General features: G+C 39.9%; 1 protein-coding gene across 1 annotated transcript in view; it reads right to left on the bottom strand.

Moving 5' to 3' along the window:
* Nucleotides 1–18,037, bottom strand: part of cpne9 (copine family member IX) — a 61,052-nt gene that overhangs the window by 37,044 nt on the left and 5,971 nt on the right. Inside the window, exons 3-4 of the mRNA XM_086108944.1 lie at nucleotides 7,171–7,217; nucleotides 870–973 (exon numbers count right to left, since the gene is read on the bottom strand). Of these exons, the coding sequence (XP_085965070.1) occupies nucleotides 870–973; nucleotides 7,171–7,217 (151 nt within the window). The remainder of the gene's footprint in view (nucleotides 1–869; nucleotides 974–7,170; nucleotides 7,218–18,037) is intronic.

Here is an 18,037-nt window from a genome sequence, read left to right as displayed (position 1 = left end):
TGCGTGTGGAGTGCGTCAGATCATGCTCAGATTTTGACATCTCCCTTCATGCTTAAATAGTTGTTGATTGCATGCAATTTAGCTCAGCTACTCAACAGCGCATTTTTCCAAAGCGCAAGCAAGTATGTGGATTTAATGATCTCCAAGGCTGTGCTTCATTCTGACTGCTTTAAAAAAAAAAACTTGAAAAACAATTACTACAAAGCCTAAATCAGATATAATGAGACATTTAAAAAAACGGCTACTCTTCAATGGAACAGATCTGGTTTTCAAAAAGCAAAAAGTTGATCAATGGTTTAATTTAATTGTTCTCATGTGACTACACCAGGCAGCCCGGATGATGTAGTTCGATACTATCGCAAAATATAACCACAATGATGAACATATTGAAAAAAAATTCTAAAGTAAATTAATAAATACATAAATGAATAAACAATTGTATGGCACTTTTTTGAGACAGCCTTTTGTATTGGATCCCATATGACTATGAGAGTCCAATTCCACACCAAATATGAAAATATATGCACCCTATTTTTCTTTTTTTTGGGGTACAATTTCATCACTTCACTATCTTCAGCTTAGTTAAAGCAATTGTCACAATAATTATGCAGCTCATACCCTGCAGATAAAGCTAAAGTAGAATGTGAGTGACCTACGATAGCTATTGATGAAGGATAAAAAGGTTTGTGAAATTAAGTGGGGATAACAAAAAATCTAATCTAATCAGGGAGGCCCACGAGTGACTAGCCAGTTCATTGCTCTACATTGCTTAGTCTGAATGAGATTTCTTTTCACCAAATTGAGTTGCGATGCAACGGAGTCACCTCGGATTGATTTGAAGAATTTGAATAAAACATCAGGGTACTTACACATCAAACCTTAGATTTTGCTTTTCTTCAAAGAAGAAATCCAAGACAAACTTTCTGACAAAATCCGGGTTCCGAGTGTTATCGATCACCTCAGTCCGGCCGGACTACAACAATGGAAAAGTCAATACATGAGATTAAACTTCCTCAAAAAAGAAAGAAAAAACAGAAACTCATAAAGTCATATTCATATTATGACATTTGTTACAGTTAAGACACTCAAATATCCATTAAAATAGGATCTCAAAAAAAGGGCTTGGGCTTTGTATTAAATGTTGTGTCCCCTGGGAAATCTGGGGGCTATTTTGAGCAAGACTCGAGGCTCTCTATCCCGCACAAGTCCAGTTGCCAACGTTCTCCCGCTGACAATCACACCACCACTAATTCCCCCAGTGGAGTACGAGCCTCGCCTCCGCGGTCTAGCCCAAAAGCACCATGTAACGAGCTATTGATTTTGGCACTGTCTCACCACAGCTACAAAACCCGGACTCATGTCTTTAGTGCCCTGGACACATAGGCGATGCTATCAACTGCGTCCTTACCCCATTCATTACCAGGGACTCATGGAAGTGCCCTGGACCTTAGATCCCACCCGCTGTATCAGCCCCACAGCAAATCCCAATTGGTTTCAAATTTCAATCAGCAGTGATTTTTTTTTTTTTTGATAGCTGCATTGCGGGTGAAATAATTTAGGATGTACAGTATATATATATTTTTTTAATAACCAAAATCAATCAGGCTTTATGTTGACAAAATATTTATTTGAATCAAATTAACGTATTTTCCGCACTATAAGGCACTTCGTAGTATAAGTCGCACTTTCAATGAATGGCCTATTTTTAAACAGTTTTCATATATAGGGCGCACCATATGATAAAGCTCATAGCATAGAAGCTACAATAGTCACTGCAGTTGTGTTATCCATCCACTAGATGGAGCTATGCCAATGGAGATACACTACAATAAAATACAGCTCGATTTATGGAGAGCCTTCACAACAGCTGCAGCTGGAACAAAGCAATTTACAGAAAATTTAAAATATTTTGTCCAAGAAATCTGAATATTTTTCCATATATAAGATGCATCGGATTTTGAGAAAAATGAATGCTTTTAAATGCGCCTTATACTGCGGAAATATGATACAACACAATACTTTTTTTTGCCATAATGATTTGCACTCATGAGAGGGAAATATTCGCATTAGATTTTACCTTGTCATGCTCGAGAAACCACAGGCTTCTACTGCCTTTGAGTTAGGCCATTCAACCTCAAGTTTAAGAGATCGAGCATAGCCCGATAAAGGGGTACACCACATACTTATTCAATGGGGAAACTCAGAAGCAGTTCTTAGAATGGAGGAATGTGAGAGCTCTCATGAATTTGAGGTTGATCTTTTGATTTCTCATTCAAAATGCGCAGACACTACACAGTGCGGTAGTTGTCGAACACAACTACGTCACGGTCAAATCTTGTGACACACTGACCTTTCAGCCGATCAATTTTGTTCCTGTCAAGTTTCAAAGCGGTTTCTCTTCGTCCAATGTCAACTGTCATTATGGCACTGGGAAGAATCACTTCGACTGCGTGTGTGCCGCCACAACAAACCCACTCAGATCGATTGAACGTTTTTTTTTTGTGTGTGTGAGAGTGATGCAAGCATCGCCACTAGTTTCCATGGTCAGGGAAAAGAATGTCACATGCAGAGTTGCTTTTTACATCTTCAATTTGTCTCTCGATTGGAAATGTAATTTCAAAAGCAAACAATATTTGTCTGGTTTCACCTCATGAACGGTCATCGGCTCGAGGCACCCAAAAATGTGGTCACACTATCTGATGACTGTGTGTTTACTCTGTCGAATGCAGTGCATTCCAGGCCCTATAATGACTAAATCCTAACACAAGGAATAAGACCATATCTGATGGCTGAAAGTTTATGCCAACCAGGGATGGTCATTAAACATTGATTAAATTTTGTAGACCATGTGGAATTCGATTTGTAAAACATTCTGAATAATTAAAGCTTATGTTGTCTTGAACACCTTCCCTTGAAGCAACAGAGGCAAAAAACAAAAACAAAAAAAAAAAACGATTTGGCAAGTCATTGTATTTAAATATGCCGATATCCCGACTTTGCTGCCTCAAATGGAAACCGAAAGTCACACAGTGGAAAATGAAGTTTGGTGCAGAGCCGCTTCTCCTCCACATCGAGAAGAGACAGATGAGGTGGCTTGGGAATCTGATTAGGATGCTGGACGCCTCCCTCGTGAGGTGTTCCGGGCATGTCCCACCTTGAGGAGGCCCCGGGGATGACCCAGGACACGCAGGAGAGACTATGTTTACCGGCTGGCCTGGGAACGCCGTGGGATCCCCAGGGACGAGCTGGAAGAAGTGGCTGGGGAGAGGGAAGTCTGGGTGTCCCTGCTAGAGCTGTTGCCCCCGCGAGCCGACCCCAGATAAGCGGTAGAAAATGGATGGATGGATGGCTGGCTATTTTGTGTTCTCAAATATTCATGTTGAGTTGCTAATCACGAAGACATTAAAAATATAAATAAATAATGGTGTTATTTGTGTTTGAATGATCGCCAGTCTTATCTGTTAGCATCCAATCACGGTATTGGTATTAATTCAATAAAAAGTTTTTGCTTGATGACACAACCACAAAGACCACGTGAAGGAGGCATCTTTACAAATAGCTTCACGTTGTCACATCCAATTCGGCTGCGGCATCGACGTACTGAAGAAGGCATCAATGTATATGTATTGTAAATGTTGTCTGGGGTAATACTTGCCAGTAATTGTTACGAAGGGTGGCTTTCAAGACAATTGACTACTACAAAGTGCTACACGAATATCTCAAATAGGAGCAAAATAGGTGCTGTCTGTAGGGTGTTTTTAATAATTGGCCCCCAACATTGCATTTCATGTGGCCTCCTGAAAGCTGGGGTCTGGCGACGGCTCTGTCCACATATCAGCTCTCTGCACTGACCTGTCGGCATGGGTTGCTATGGTAATAAGGTAGGCTTCAATACAGCACTGGCAGTGCAATATACAAACATGAGCAGTAACACAAACATTAAAAGATGACGAGGTCTGAAATGTTTTTTTTTTTTTAGTTTATTTTTGTGACTTTTGCTGAGCATACACTTTGTTGTCAGCTCCTCGCGTTCACACCGTGCCCCTGCACAACTCTGAGCTCCGCCTCATCTGAATATGCAACTGAATTCTCGTAACTCTTTACTATTTATTGTTGACTATGAAACATAAACAGTTGCGGAAAAAATAATGTGAACCTTTTCGATTTACCTTGATTGCAAAAACGGTCATAAAATGTGACCCGATTTACATCAGTCAGAACAATAGACAAACACTGTTTTCTTAAACTAATACCACGCAAAATAATGGTATGTATTCATGTTGTTATAGGACTCGCCCTATAAACGTTCACAAGACAGAGTGGAAGAGCTACATGAGCCCTGAGGCTAATGACTTCTCTGAGAGCTAAGTGGAGTTTGCCAACTTACAGTCCAATCAATATGATGAGATTGGAGGTGGTGGTTAAAGCTGCCCTGCCCTATAAAAAAAACCACACCAGGTTTTAGTGCTTTGTCCTCAAGTAGCACAGGCCGATGGGAACCATGCCTGAGACAAAAAAGAGTGATACGAATACCTACAATTAAAAATTATGAACTGGCATGAAAACTGGAAAGGGTCACAAAAGTATCAGCAAAAGCCTTGATGTTCATCAGTTCACCATAGAACGGAATGTAGGAAGGTTGGCACTGTTGCTCAAAGATGGTTGAACTTAAAACAGTTTTATGAAGAGGAAAGATCCAAATTCCTCTTGACCGTTGATCTGCAACTACAGCAAATGTTCGGTTGAAGTTATTGCTGCAAAAGGAGGCTCAAAAACTGAAACTAAAATATCCAAGGGTTCACTTTTTCCACCCGGCGCTGCCACATTTATGTTGTGTTTCGTAAAAACAAAGAAACACACGATTGTTAAGAAAACTGACACATGTTCGACAAAAAAAAAAATCTGATCATGTTTTTACGACAAATTTATGCAGAAATCTACGTCAGTACAAAAGCTTCACTGACTTTTGTTTTTTTTTCAGCAACTGTAAATACGTAGCTAGAGCCGTATATGTTCTTTTGTGTGGTGGGGAAACAATTTGACAGATCTTTGTTTTACTTATTTTTTTCTTTCAATTTTCATCATACACTTGGAGATTTTGTAACAGACACATGGTAGCGGCAACTGGCTCTAAAAGTGGTGGTGCTTTCCTTTCTTCCATGTCAATGGTGTTAATCACCTGGATTAGCTGAAGGTTTTCCTCCTCAAGATCTACCAATGTTTGGAAAGTTAATTTCACGTGTTTTTTTAATCAACTTGTTCAGTTTATAGTTCATATAAAAAAACAACATTGTTTTCAAAATGAAGTAAAAACCTTTCTTTTTAACGTTATTGCAAGCCTTTATTCAGCCCACCCCAGTTGACAGCTGCTGGCTTCACCCTACAATCTCATGAGGAAAAACTTAAATGCTTTTAAAAATTAACCTTTTTTTTTTTTTAAATGAGGAATTAAAAAAAAAAACAGGACTGTAGTCTTTGATGAGCGAGCTAAAATACAGTCTAAAGTAGGAACCAGATTGAGGCACACTCGTTCAGGCACAACACTGATCCCGACGGTGGTGTGCAAGTGAGCCAACGCCACTCTACTATCACATTTGAGAGACCAGCGCATCTGCACTACTCCCCCATGTGGTCCATCTTGATCAAATCGTATCTCATGATTTTTGCTGCTCAGACTCAATAAAGTCAAGACAGATACAATGTGGATATGACAGAAATTGAATCGAGGTCCGCTATTTTGAGAAAGGCCTTTGTCTGCCGTTTTATCGAACGACATAACTAAACCGATCGAGTGATTCTTAATCATGCAGAAAGATAAAGAACCAAAACACAATACCCAAACAAAAATTTGGTTCATCATGGGCAAGAAGTGAAACTAAAACAAAACAATAACCAAAAGTGGCTGCAGTGAACTCTTCCAATACTTTTGCTGAAATAAAAAATGGAAGGGTTCAAACAAACAATATGTTCCAAGTTGTGGATCGGAGCCAGAAATAAATCCCTCAACATAAGAACTGAGATGTTGCTTTGTGTCTTTTGCTGTCAAACCCAAATGTTTTCAGTCTACTTAAAAAAAAGAAGTACCGTATTTTCCGCACTATAAGGCACTTTGAAGTCGAAGGCGCACCTCCAATAAATGGCCTACGGGTATTTTAAAACAGTTTTCATATATAGGGCGCACCGCATTATAAGGCGCACAGAATAGAACCTACAGTAGTGGCTGCGATTGTGTTATGCATCCACTAGATGGAGGTACGCTAAAAGGAGGACAATACAATACAGCCTAATTTGTATAGAGCTTTCACAACTGCTGCAGCTGAAACAAAGAGCTTTACAGAACATTTAAAATACTCCGTCCAAGAAATCTGAATATCGATCCACATATAAGGCGCAGCGGATTATAAGGCGCACTGTCAGGTTTTAAGAAAATTGAATGCTTTTAGGTGGGCCTTATAGTGCGGAAAATACGGTAGTTGGCCTGACCGTTGCATCCCTTTGCAGGGAAGTGGTGTTTAGTTATAGAAAGCCAGCTTTCCCGAATGTTTGATTCAATGACCATAAAGGTTCACGAGACATTTTGAATGATTGGAAAACTTGCTCATAAAATGTGATCTGATTTACACCTAAGTCACAACAGGAGTGGCAGTTACAAGTGAGTTATTGGATGTATCCATCGTATCCAGGAATACTTTGAAGTATGCACCAGTGCTCTTACTTTTCATCTTTCACCTCTGGAGGGGGTAAAAATAAGGTAACATGGAAATGTGACAAGGCAGTTGTGAAGGCGGAGGCAAATCAATGAAAGGTTACATGTTCCACCCATAAATAGTAAAAACAGAGAGCAAGATTGGAAGATGCCAGAGGGAGTCGTGAAGTGCATTTTTATTGAAACAAACGATTAAGCTCCCTTGCATATTTTCTTATCTTTCGTCATGACTGAATGCTCTCTTTTTGACATTGTGTTTTTCCCATCTTTTATAGATGAACTTTTTTTATAGCTTGTGCAGTGTTTTTCAGACTGCGATTACACACTGTAGAGGCATTGGGGAGACAGATGTTTTTTAATTTGTGTCTCAGCACTTTTGAAAGTCACTCACAGCCATGGTCAACAGATGGAAAAAAAGGACATCGGATACTGACATATAATTTAAAAAAATAATGTTTTCTTACCTCCCTCCACTCTTTGTTTCCTATTGCCTGCAAATAGAGAACCACCACTGAAAAGAAAAGAGACAAGAATTAATTTGGACGCTGAGGCAGGCAGACCACATTGATTGAAAAAGGAACAAGCAATGTACAGACCTCTTCCAAGGCTTAAACATTTCTCAACTGCAAAATTAAGTGAACAGTAAGGATTTTTGATCCAAGTGTAGAAAAAAAATGTGGTTGAAATTCCTCTCATTATATAATATTTTATCTAATTTGACTCCATAGTAACTTTTGAAGTGTGTCACAAGTTTGATGTGATAATTGGCCTTTGCTCTTTTGTATCTTTGTATCTTCTAAGTAGTTATGACCCAACGAAACCATTTTTTAATATTAATTAAGAATAACATCAAAATGCCATTTAAAGGCAGAATGTATTAACTATTCACCAAGCAATTAACTAAGCACGTCATTGGATTTACTCAGTCAAGGCTAATTGTAATTGTGTTTTTGATTTTGGGTTTTTAATCAAACCGGTTTTTATTTAATTTGTAGAATCCATTAAAAAAAAACAGACACACCTTACTTTGAATTTATATCAGCAGTATAATGTACATGTACACCCACAACCAGAGCTTTTAATTCTGAGCTGTGTCGTGCACAACAGCATAAATCAGCAATAATTCCGCAACCAACCAAATTAAGCCCACAAATTCATCACTTTGTCATGATAAGATGAAACACAAAACACAAATATGCTTGCCCGAGCATACAGAACAACACCCGCTCGAGGCTCTAATTGGACGTTTTAATAATCGGTCAAGTGCTGCTTTTTCTGTTTCGATGGGAACAATCACTCTCTCTGAAATTCATTAGCTGGAATGAACTTCAGACAGTTTTGGACCGCTCACGATTAAAACCACATTTCTCTCTCCTAATGAGCAATTAACTGAGAGAAGATCATGGAGAAAGAGCAGAAGGACAGTAGCCTTTGGAGTAATGCATCTTTAGCAGAAAATCCTTCCTTTGTTCGATTGTTCGCCACGTCTTTTTCAATGGGCTTTGTTCCTCTAAGTATCATAAAGGAATGATTGGGGACAAGAGGAAGAATTGAGAAGCATCGAACATAGTCGGGGGATTCAATTCTTCAGTCACACCCTGATCCTATCTCTTCTCCAACATGTCGAGTAATGATGTCCGAGCTACCAGAAGCATTTTGTCGGCAATCAAAGTCAGGGGACCTTGGTACCTCCCCAAGGTTGCAGAGTAACGGCACCAAAGCACGGCGGCGACATCACACTAATCCAATGGAGTGTCAGCCAAAGAACCTGACTGATTACCTCTTTTATGGAAAGTGACTGAGAGAGGATAGTGCCCATCTGGTTAGCCTCGGAGCAGCCAAATCACAAGGCTATTCATTGCCAGCACTCAAAGGCCTACTTCTAAATACAACTCTTGACAATTGACTACAGGACAGGGCCCAGGGCGACTTCGAAAATGACTCAAGTTGGATGCATGCACAAATCACATTAAGGTCTCGTGTGTATGCACTGAGACACAGTCCAGAAGTGGGACAGAAGAGGAATCAGCTTTCCATTGGCTGGGAATTTCTTTTGTCAGCCTTTTGAATGAGAACTACAAGAGCCGTACCAACAAAATTATTATTATTATTATTATTATTGTTTTATTTATTTTTTTATGCAGTCACAATTTGACCGTGAAATGGATGACGATCTTGCCTTTAGATACGAATGACTTGACTTGCGATTTTTTAGACACGAGCCGTCACTTAACCATTTTGGGTTTGTCTTCAGATACGAATAAAGTTGGAGCTACTCGTGCGCTTCAGACCCCCACCAGCAGATGTTGGCAGCACACTTCCCTATATCCAGCCGCAATCAATTCACATTTAGCTCCTTGCAGTGGCAGGACAATATCAGTTGATAAGCAGCAACGTGCAGTCAAGGTGGTTTGTTATGAAGAAAAAAAATACCGTATTTTCTGCAGTATAAGGCACACCCGGATTATAAGGCACACCTTGAATGAATGGCCCGTTTTAAAACAGTTTTCATAGATACAGCGCACTAGATGGAGCTACGCTAAAGGGAATACAATACAATACAGCTTTATGTATGTAGAGCCTTCACAACCGCTGCAAATGTAATAAAGCTATGAGAGCTGGTCACAAACACGGACATGAAACATCTACATACAAATAGCATTACAAAACAATAAATGAAAGAAAAAAGTTACAAAGACAATTGATTCAACAAAAAGACACACAATCTCCTGGGATCAAATCCACAAGAGACTAAATATTCTTCCAAATCTTGCTTGTCTCCTTCCTTCGTTTAGTCAGTCGTTAACTATGCTTTTGGTATTTGTGGTAAATTAGTGTCGGGCAGAACCCTTTATGGTTACGTTTGATTCCTGCTAATAATCACCACTAGATGGCAATGGAACACAAACAGGGAAACAACTTAATGGGGAATATTAAGAGACTGTGACACCAATATATAAGGCTCATCAGATTATAGGGCGCACTGTCGGCTTTTGGGAAAATTGAATGCTCACAGGTGCAACTTATAGTGCGGAAAATATGGTAAATAAACCCGCCTTTGTTATATAACATTTACGACAAAAAACCTGAAGCTCTTTTGAATAAGTCCACAGTCTGTTCTGCCTTTCAACCGAGTTGTGGTTCATTTCTTCATTTGTTTTTGACTCTTATTTTGAAAACCATGCATTTATTTGGGCACAAGCAATGTAGAGCAGGAAGTGTTGGGGGCTGATATATTAAAAGATTAAAAGGCAAACAGATCCATACGCGCAAGCACTCTGCCAAATGTCATTTGAAAAGCAACAAACAACTATTTTGCATCATGTCTCCAGAGTTCATCTCACTGTCGAGCTCATACATCTTAGCGAGGATAGTACGCAGCCATTTACACTTTAGTCAAAAAAAGCGCGCTTCTGCTGCCTTTTTGGGCTCCACAGATTCTCTCATAAACTTAAGTGTGTCACTTTTGCACCTTTATGAAACGTAGGCACTCTGGGTGGAACCACCTTGACCGTTCCGTCAAATAGCGGTGCGCGTATTTTCCCAGAGACTTGAGCAACTTTCCTCTAACGGTACTAGGATGTTGTCTTGAAGGTGACACACCATCTTAAACATTTTGATTCAATTAACTGCTTCTGCACTCCCCTGTTGATGGCCGTGTGACAGAGCACCGGCTGACTTGTGCTGGCAGCTTGGAGTTTTCATTTATCTTATGGTGGCAATGGGGAGTTAGATTAAAAAACATTTTTTTTGGAATATTTACCAAATGTGAAATCCATTGAAATGACGTGCCCGCATGGGTGGCGAATCGCGTTGCTAGGAAACGCTGAAACAATGGCCGTCTCACTGCCTTTCCAAATGATGGAACAGCTCCAAATATACATTCAGTCATGAGTCCTGTCCTCTGATTTTTTTTCATTGTTTATTTTAAATACAGAATGCAAACACACATGCTCCTGCAAAAGAGACTGTTAGATGAGCTGCGCACATCACTGGGGACAATCAGTATATAATTTCCGGATCCAGACGCAAGTCAATTTCACATTTAACGTGTGAAATGTACAGTATTTCAAATGAATCTTTTCATATACTGTATCTCAGGAAAATCTCAGAAATCCAAGACTTGCAGGGATCCTCACAATTCAGTGGGGCACAACTCTTCATTGGCTGCGCAGGTTTTCACCGGTTATGCAGAAGCCAAGCCAGGAGAGTCGGCAACCCTCATGAGGATAACCAGTTCAGATAATGGATGGATCCAGTTATTATTTTGTTCTTTACCGTGACACAACACCTCCATTGAACCGTAGTCATCGGGGGACACTGTAACTGTTTTTCACCTGCAACGCTATGATAGTCAACATTAAAGTTTGGCAGAGTTTGACCCAAAGGGGCACAAGAGCTGACCCTTGTGGGACCCCGCGTGTCATACCCATTTGATGAGATTCAGAAAGAAGAGCTAGCTAAAGCAAAGAACAGAACACTCAGTCCTTAACATAAATTAATACAATACACTCTAACAGATTTCCATTTATGTATTTCTTTATTTTACAAAACTTTGAGTTAGATTTCTATAGCATATTAAGCATTATATTATATTCCCACAAATATGGGCCATTGATTGCAAATCAGTTCTGTCCATTTGCCAATATAAACATTTAATTCGTCCAAAAAAAATGGTTGCTCGATTCTGTTGAAAAAAAAGAGTGCACGCCGAAAAAAAATTGCGACGTTAATGTTGCAAAAACAGTCACAGGTAAGTCTAATCATGATTAAAAGTCTAAAAATGTGTCTTGTTTCACTGATCAACGGATAAAAAGTTTACTTGCAGTCATGTTGAGTACTCTTTAATTGAGTGTACCAGTATTTCATCAGGTTTCAAAAGAATATCTCACATAGCATTGTCTCTGAAGAAAATAACAGACATTTGATTTGCTTTGAACTCACAATTTCCTGATCGAGCTCCTCCGAGTCAGAGGGAAGACTTCACAAGCTTGGGGAAACACAAAGCCTTGTGCGACTCTTCAAGGACAAGCGACAGAGTAGTTGAGGTCAAGCATGCCTGGAATATGTTAAAACCTCAACAAGATGGGACTGAATATAAACGTGTCATGCGAGTCAACGCGGGTGACTTCCGACCAACAAGGACTCTCATAAAAAAATCAAAAATAAAAGGGTATCTTCTTTAAAAAAACTGACTTACAGTATAAATTGCAACGAGCCTTCATGAATAAATAATTGCGTCATATGTCCTTGCAAAAATGAGCTGAAATGGATTTGGATACTACTCCCACTGACTATTCTTATTCATGTTATTCAGATGTTTTATTTATTCAACATATACAATGGAGACTAAAACATAGTACCATACTACAAAGAGTCAGCTGTCTCTTGAGGCAGTCGAATGAAGATAAATAAATGAGCAGATGACATATTCTTTTTTTTTTGCAGCAGCAGCAGATACATGTCATTTTAATGAATCTAGTGAAAACAGTAACCAACCATTTTTTTCTTATTCTGCATATAATTAGCATATTTTTTTCGGCTTCATTACGTTTAACAGCTGCCGGCCAACTTTGTCGACCGGTAAAAATTCCGAAAGGCATTCATGAAAATACCAGAAGACTAATGTACACGCAAGAGTGAAAGTGAAACTAAATCTGTTGTGGAACACTGCCAAAATGAATATTAACAAATTATGCATGATGCATATTGGTAAATTTGACTAATCCTAACACGATAACTTTGTTTTGAATTTGTTTGGCGAACGATTGTCATTTCTTCTCGACAAAAGGAAGCAAAGAACCAAGTAGCCTCGAGTCGGTCCCAGTGGCATAAGCCTTACAAATACAGCATGCCTGCATAATTGATCTGAACGTATAGTCAGAAATTTAATAATGCATGATGTGCGGAGTGTTTGATATTTATGTAAGAGCTAAGAACTCTTTCAAAATCAACAAAAATCGCCACAGATCTCCACTAAAAAAATCCCCAGATCTATGATTTACTTACCGAAATTCTGTCTTATTTTATTTTCATTTAATTTAACCTACATTGAATACATTCCTCTTTGCAGTGCCGACCTAGCTGCAAACATCAGAGTAAAAACAAAGCAAAATGCCTTTGAACTTGAATTGATTGCCGTAGGAATGTTGGGGAAATTGCCTCCTCCATTACTAGATGTAATTCAAAAACTTTATCCGGTAATTTAGCTCAGATGGCCGTAGACAATCAAAATGTATGCCACATATGGCAAAACTACAGACTGTGGGCACTGTCTATGAATAGAATAGAATAACATGAATGATAGATGAATATGTAGTCCCATACATGTTGTTGATTGAAACAAGTACAGCCCAGAAGTGTTTAAAATAAAAATCTTTTCAACATACGTATGAGCCATCGACCGACTCCCACAAAATCGAAGATAACATTTTTGGCCCATGATTATATTTGAAGCATGCACTGTTACAAACAGGCAAAACTTGAATATGATCCAACTTTTCATTTTGACCTGTGTTTTGCACATAGACACGTTTCTAGGTCAGTTTCTGCCAAGGGAGCACAACAAAGCAATTTTATTTTGCTTGCAATATACAGTACATTTCAAAGGAAACTAACGATAACGTCTATTCGGATAAGACTACAGATGGATGATAGTTACATCGGACACAAGAACAGAAATAGCCAAGATAAATGTCTTGGGTAGGTTGGACAACAAGAAGGGTGAATTTATAAAAACATCAGCCCTGAAATCGAAGAGGGGAATAGCTTCCTCCAGCATCCTGTGCTTCCATTTAGTGATGTATGTCTTACTGTCTAAAGTCATCCCCCTGCCACCCCCCCCCCCCCCCCAAAAAAACATCACTCTTCACTGGCAAGTTTCCTTGATCTTGACTGCAGATGGAGGAACAAAAATTGATCACACAGTTGCTCCTCCATGTGTGGGCAAACGAATGCAAGCATCAAGTAATTTGGTGGCGGAGAAGCACAAACTCTAATTTAATTTACACGAAGACCAGGCATCCGGACAACAACAGTACAGCATCCCCAAGGACAAAGTCTAAGGCAGCAACAAATGAGATAAGGAGAGAGGTACCTCACAGATTTTCTTTGCAATCTTGCCAGTTTCTTCTTCAAAACAACGTCGCTCAAAATGACTTTTAAAAAAAGGATAGCGAGTGTCCATTTATCAGCGTATGCAGATTCAAGCATTCGCATATTCTGAAAAGAAAACTGTGAATTGTGATCAGGGAATTGTACTCAATCAAGAACACAAACGATAGCGAGTGTCCATTTATCAGCGTATGCAGATTCAAGCATTCACTTATTCTGAAAAGAAAACTGTGAATTGTGATCAGGGAATTGTACTCAATCAAGAACACATTTGGCCAGACTCAACTCAGTCCTGTCTCGGATTTGCATCCAATTCTGCACAGTTCCCATTATGTGGTGAAGTCAGTTCGGCCTTGAAGCGTTTGGAATCCGCGACGAGGCAACAACCAATAAGAGGTGTTGTTGAGTCTGTTTAGAGCCGAAAGAATTAATAAAGACTAGAATAGATAACCCTAGCAGAGTTCACAATTTTGGGGGGAAAGACCTTGGGGGAGACTATCCAATCTCTTAATTTCAACCTTACAACATTTTCGATGGTGGATGGACTCAGCGCTTCCACATCCATTCAAATACCGTATTTTCCAGACTATAAGGCACATCTAAAAGCATTCAATTTTCTCAAAAGACAAACAGTGTGATGCGCCTAATAGAAAGAGAGTGTAACTCTCTTTATAATCTCCATTGAGTTGTTTCCCTGTTAGTGCTCCTATGCCATCTTGTGGTGATTATTAGCAGGAACCTTTTTGTTGAATCAATCGTCTTCATAACTTTTTGTCTTTCATTTATTCTTCGTGGATGCATAGTGCAACCACAGCCACTATTGTAGGTTCAATTTTAGCAGTGAGCCCTATATATGTAAATAGTTTTAAAATAGGCCATTCATTTAAGGTGCACCTTATAATCCGAAGGGCCTTATAGTGCAGAAAATACGGTAACTCGAATGTCTTTTGTATGCTTCTCTCCAGATTTCTTTAGTATCAAAGTATCTACCTAACCTAACCTCGTCGAAAATGCGTGGATGGGTAATATTTTGGCTTGGTGACAACATCGATCAGCATTCACCTGCATGTGGCGCAATCATTTCAGTAAGCAAAAAAAAAAAAGGGGTCTACCCCATTGCTAGCTTGGTGAGCAGCAAGTGCCTCGTGTTAAAGGCGACGGGGGAAACAGTTATGAGTTATAAGTCCTGTTTTCCATTTCTGATACAACTGCTGCTCTTCACTGTCACTTTCATGACATCTAAACCATCTGGCCGACACTATTCTGTGCTCGCCACAATAGTATGCCGGCTTGAAGCTTGGCAAGATGGCTTTGTGAAATTGTAGCATGTATTCTCGCGAGTCCATCTGCCTCTCGATGCTCGCATCTGACTGCCTTGGGAGAGACGAAATGGTGATTCAATCCAGCATCGAAATGAGAGTTGCTATCTGTGGCTGGATTGTAGGTATCATAAAGTCTCATCTCATATGGAGTGCCATCAAAGTGCGGAAGCCTTTGAATCCTCGCTCTGATGTTCTATACTCTGTGTGTGTGTGTGAGTGCATACCTGTGTGTGCATGAGTGTGTGTGCCAGCCCCCCTCCCAAGGTACTGTACAGAGGTGTACTGAGGTACAGTCGAGTATGTTGTTATCTCTTCCCACTGTTTAGTAAGTGTCACGTCATTCGCTGTAACGCCTGAAACATCTTGGGAATTCCGTGTTTAGTTCACACTTTTTGGTGTTGCATTCCGCATCTTACAATGGTATGGAGGTGGATGACCAATTAAACAAGCAGAAGGTCTTGCCATTGAGTTGAGGTCTGGATCAGCGAGTTATTGGAAATGCAATGTACCTTGCCAAAATACTTGAGATGAGTGACAGAAAAAAAAAGAGAAAAATAGTTTTCACTTTTTTTAAAGGTCTCGCAAATTAACATTGAAATTCACAGTGCCAGGGGATATCTTTCCATGGCAAGCAATACAGAATTATGAATATATATTTTTTAAAAGCACATCTGCTTAGAAAGGTTATTACGAAAAAAAAGACCTGTTAAGCAAGTGTGCACACCGAACACTTTAAGTTGTTAAAGTGTTCAAAACTATGAGGGTTGATGTCGTCAGGGGTGATGAGTCAGATAATGAAACGCTACTTTCAGATTTAGCATCTCACTGGCCCATTTACTAATTGACACTGATTAGTTCTGAATGGTATGAATGGCCAGAAAACTGTAACCCTATATTTAGCATTTTACACAACCAGCGGCCGACCGGGATGACTTGTATCCTCGATTATGAGTGTGTGATTTAATTAAACCATTTACATCACGTCAATTTCCTCTCCCCTGTATGGCGCCCACTCTGTTAATTACGTCTATACTGTCACCTAAATTGCGTTCCTATTAGTGCCATGGCATTTACTCTTATGCATAATTCCTGCCAAATAACCACCAGATGAGCCCGATTGCAGCGGGTGCCTATCAATGTAAATAGAGTGGTTGACTGCGGGAAGAAAAAAAGAGCAATGAAATTATGTGGAAGATGTCGCCCAGTAAGGATCTGCTGATGGAAAAATCCACATGTAGATGACACCTTCTGTCATTAGTGCAAGTCATGTCCAACTGGATGTTTTTCTTCATGGCAGGAAAAGCTAGCTTGCTTGTGTTGACACTGGGACTTACATAAACAAAAAAGTGCCATTCGAAGGTGATATCACGTAGCGTTAATATACACCAGACTTGCTGGTGCTTTATTAGAAGCGACTTTTGACACAGCTTATCTGCATTTGTAGCCGATCATCGTTGGTGCAAATCTGACAGACTGCAGCCATGATTATTCAATACAGCCCCCCACGATGGGGCCCCACTGTTATTTTCCATGAAACGAGTGAATGTTTTGTGATTTAGAAGCAATTTTTCAGACAAGCCAGAGCTTTGATTGCGTATGATCAACCGCTGTGAAAAGCTCTCATTTTCAAAAGGAAAGGAGCGATTATGGTGCAGGTAAAACGAGGGGAGTCAACGAGTCCGTATGTTTTAACCCTTTCCTGGACAGAAGTCACTCCAGTGGACAGCTTATCATGTTATCAGGTTATTGCTTATCATTATTGGTGCATGAAAGGGTTAAAAATGGAATAGGGTTCATACTGAAGTGTGTCTTCTGCCCATATTTAGTCACGCTGTCTAACTTTTCCATGCCCACAGCAAAACTTTGCGTCCTTGAAGCGATCATCAGTTAATATTGGTGCACTCCTGACTGGAGACCTTGTGGGGACGCACAGAGCACCGCGATGTGCCAGTTAATGAAAGCTAAGAATCGCTTCAGAAGCAACGAAAGTTCCGATGCCACACCATAAGTTTCGGTACCGCCCTTTTGATGATATAAATATGTTGTGACTCCTTTGTACCTTTGCACTTGTGACCACCGCAGCCATTGTCTGTAAACCACGGGTGCCCGGAATATTCTGCAAATAAAACCTTCGAAGAAACCGTTGAGCCTGTATTTGTATCGCCAACATCCTCACCATCCGAAATTAACGAACAGGCGGAGGGAGACAAAGGCCATCTCTCTCCCCCAACAATGCTCACATATTTTTTTTCCCGAATGTTTCTTGTTGGGTATTTTACGTGTGAAGAAAGAAAAGGGAATGAGCGGAAAGCTTTTAGCATTAAGATAAGTTCAGTATGGGGCAGCAGAATTCACTTCCAGCGTCTTGAGTTGCCCAGTTATCTCGTCAACAGGATCTTTTGTGGGATAACTTCTCGTAGATTCCAGAGTCCTTTTTTTTTCTTTTTTTCAGTAGACTTGCTCCCTTTCATACACACTGTAACCTGATAACATGATCAACTGTCCACTATAGTCACCGCTGTCCCCGAAAGCGTTAAGTAACCCCACCCGACCCCTCCACCATCCCTCACCCAAAAAGGTCAAGTGAAGTCAGGACTCCTGGCTGTTCTTTCTTACTGACGATCTATCTTCCAGGGGATGTAGGCATTGAGTCATTCATGAATGAAAATCAAATCTTCAACATTCTCCCAAGCACGGATAACCGGCCAGATTTGATCTCATAGCCCGGTGAATTACCTTCAGAAATGGTCTGTCCTGACAGGGAATATAGCATTGCGGTTGAACATAGTTCTACCTGTATTTTAGCCACAGAGGCAAAGCTTTCATGTGTTATCATCCAAATCTGGTAATGTTGCAGTTAAAACAACCAGATGCAGCACTCCCATTTTATTTTCTT

This window comes from Hippocampus guttulatus, chromosome 1 (genome assembly GCF_054856545.1).
Source record: "Hippocampus guttulatus isolate MCC_2025c chromosome 1, RoL_Hgut_1.0, whole genome shotgun sequence".
NCBI classification, from domain to species: domain Eukaryota; kingdom Metazoa; phylum Chordata; class Actinopteri; order Syngnathiformes; family Syngnathidae; genus Hippocampus; species Hippocampus guttulatus.
Note: the sequence above shows the minus strand (reverse complement) of the source record. Positions and strands in the feature narration are given on the sequence as shown.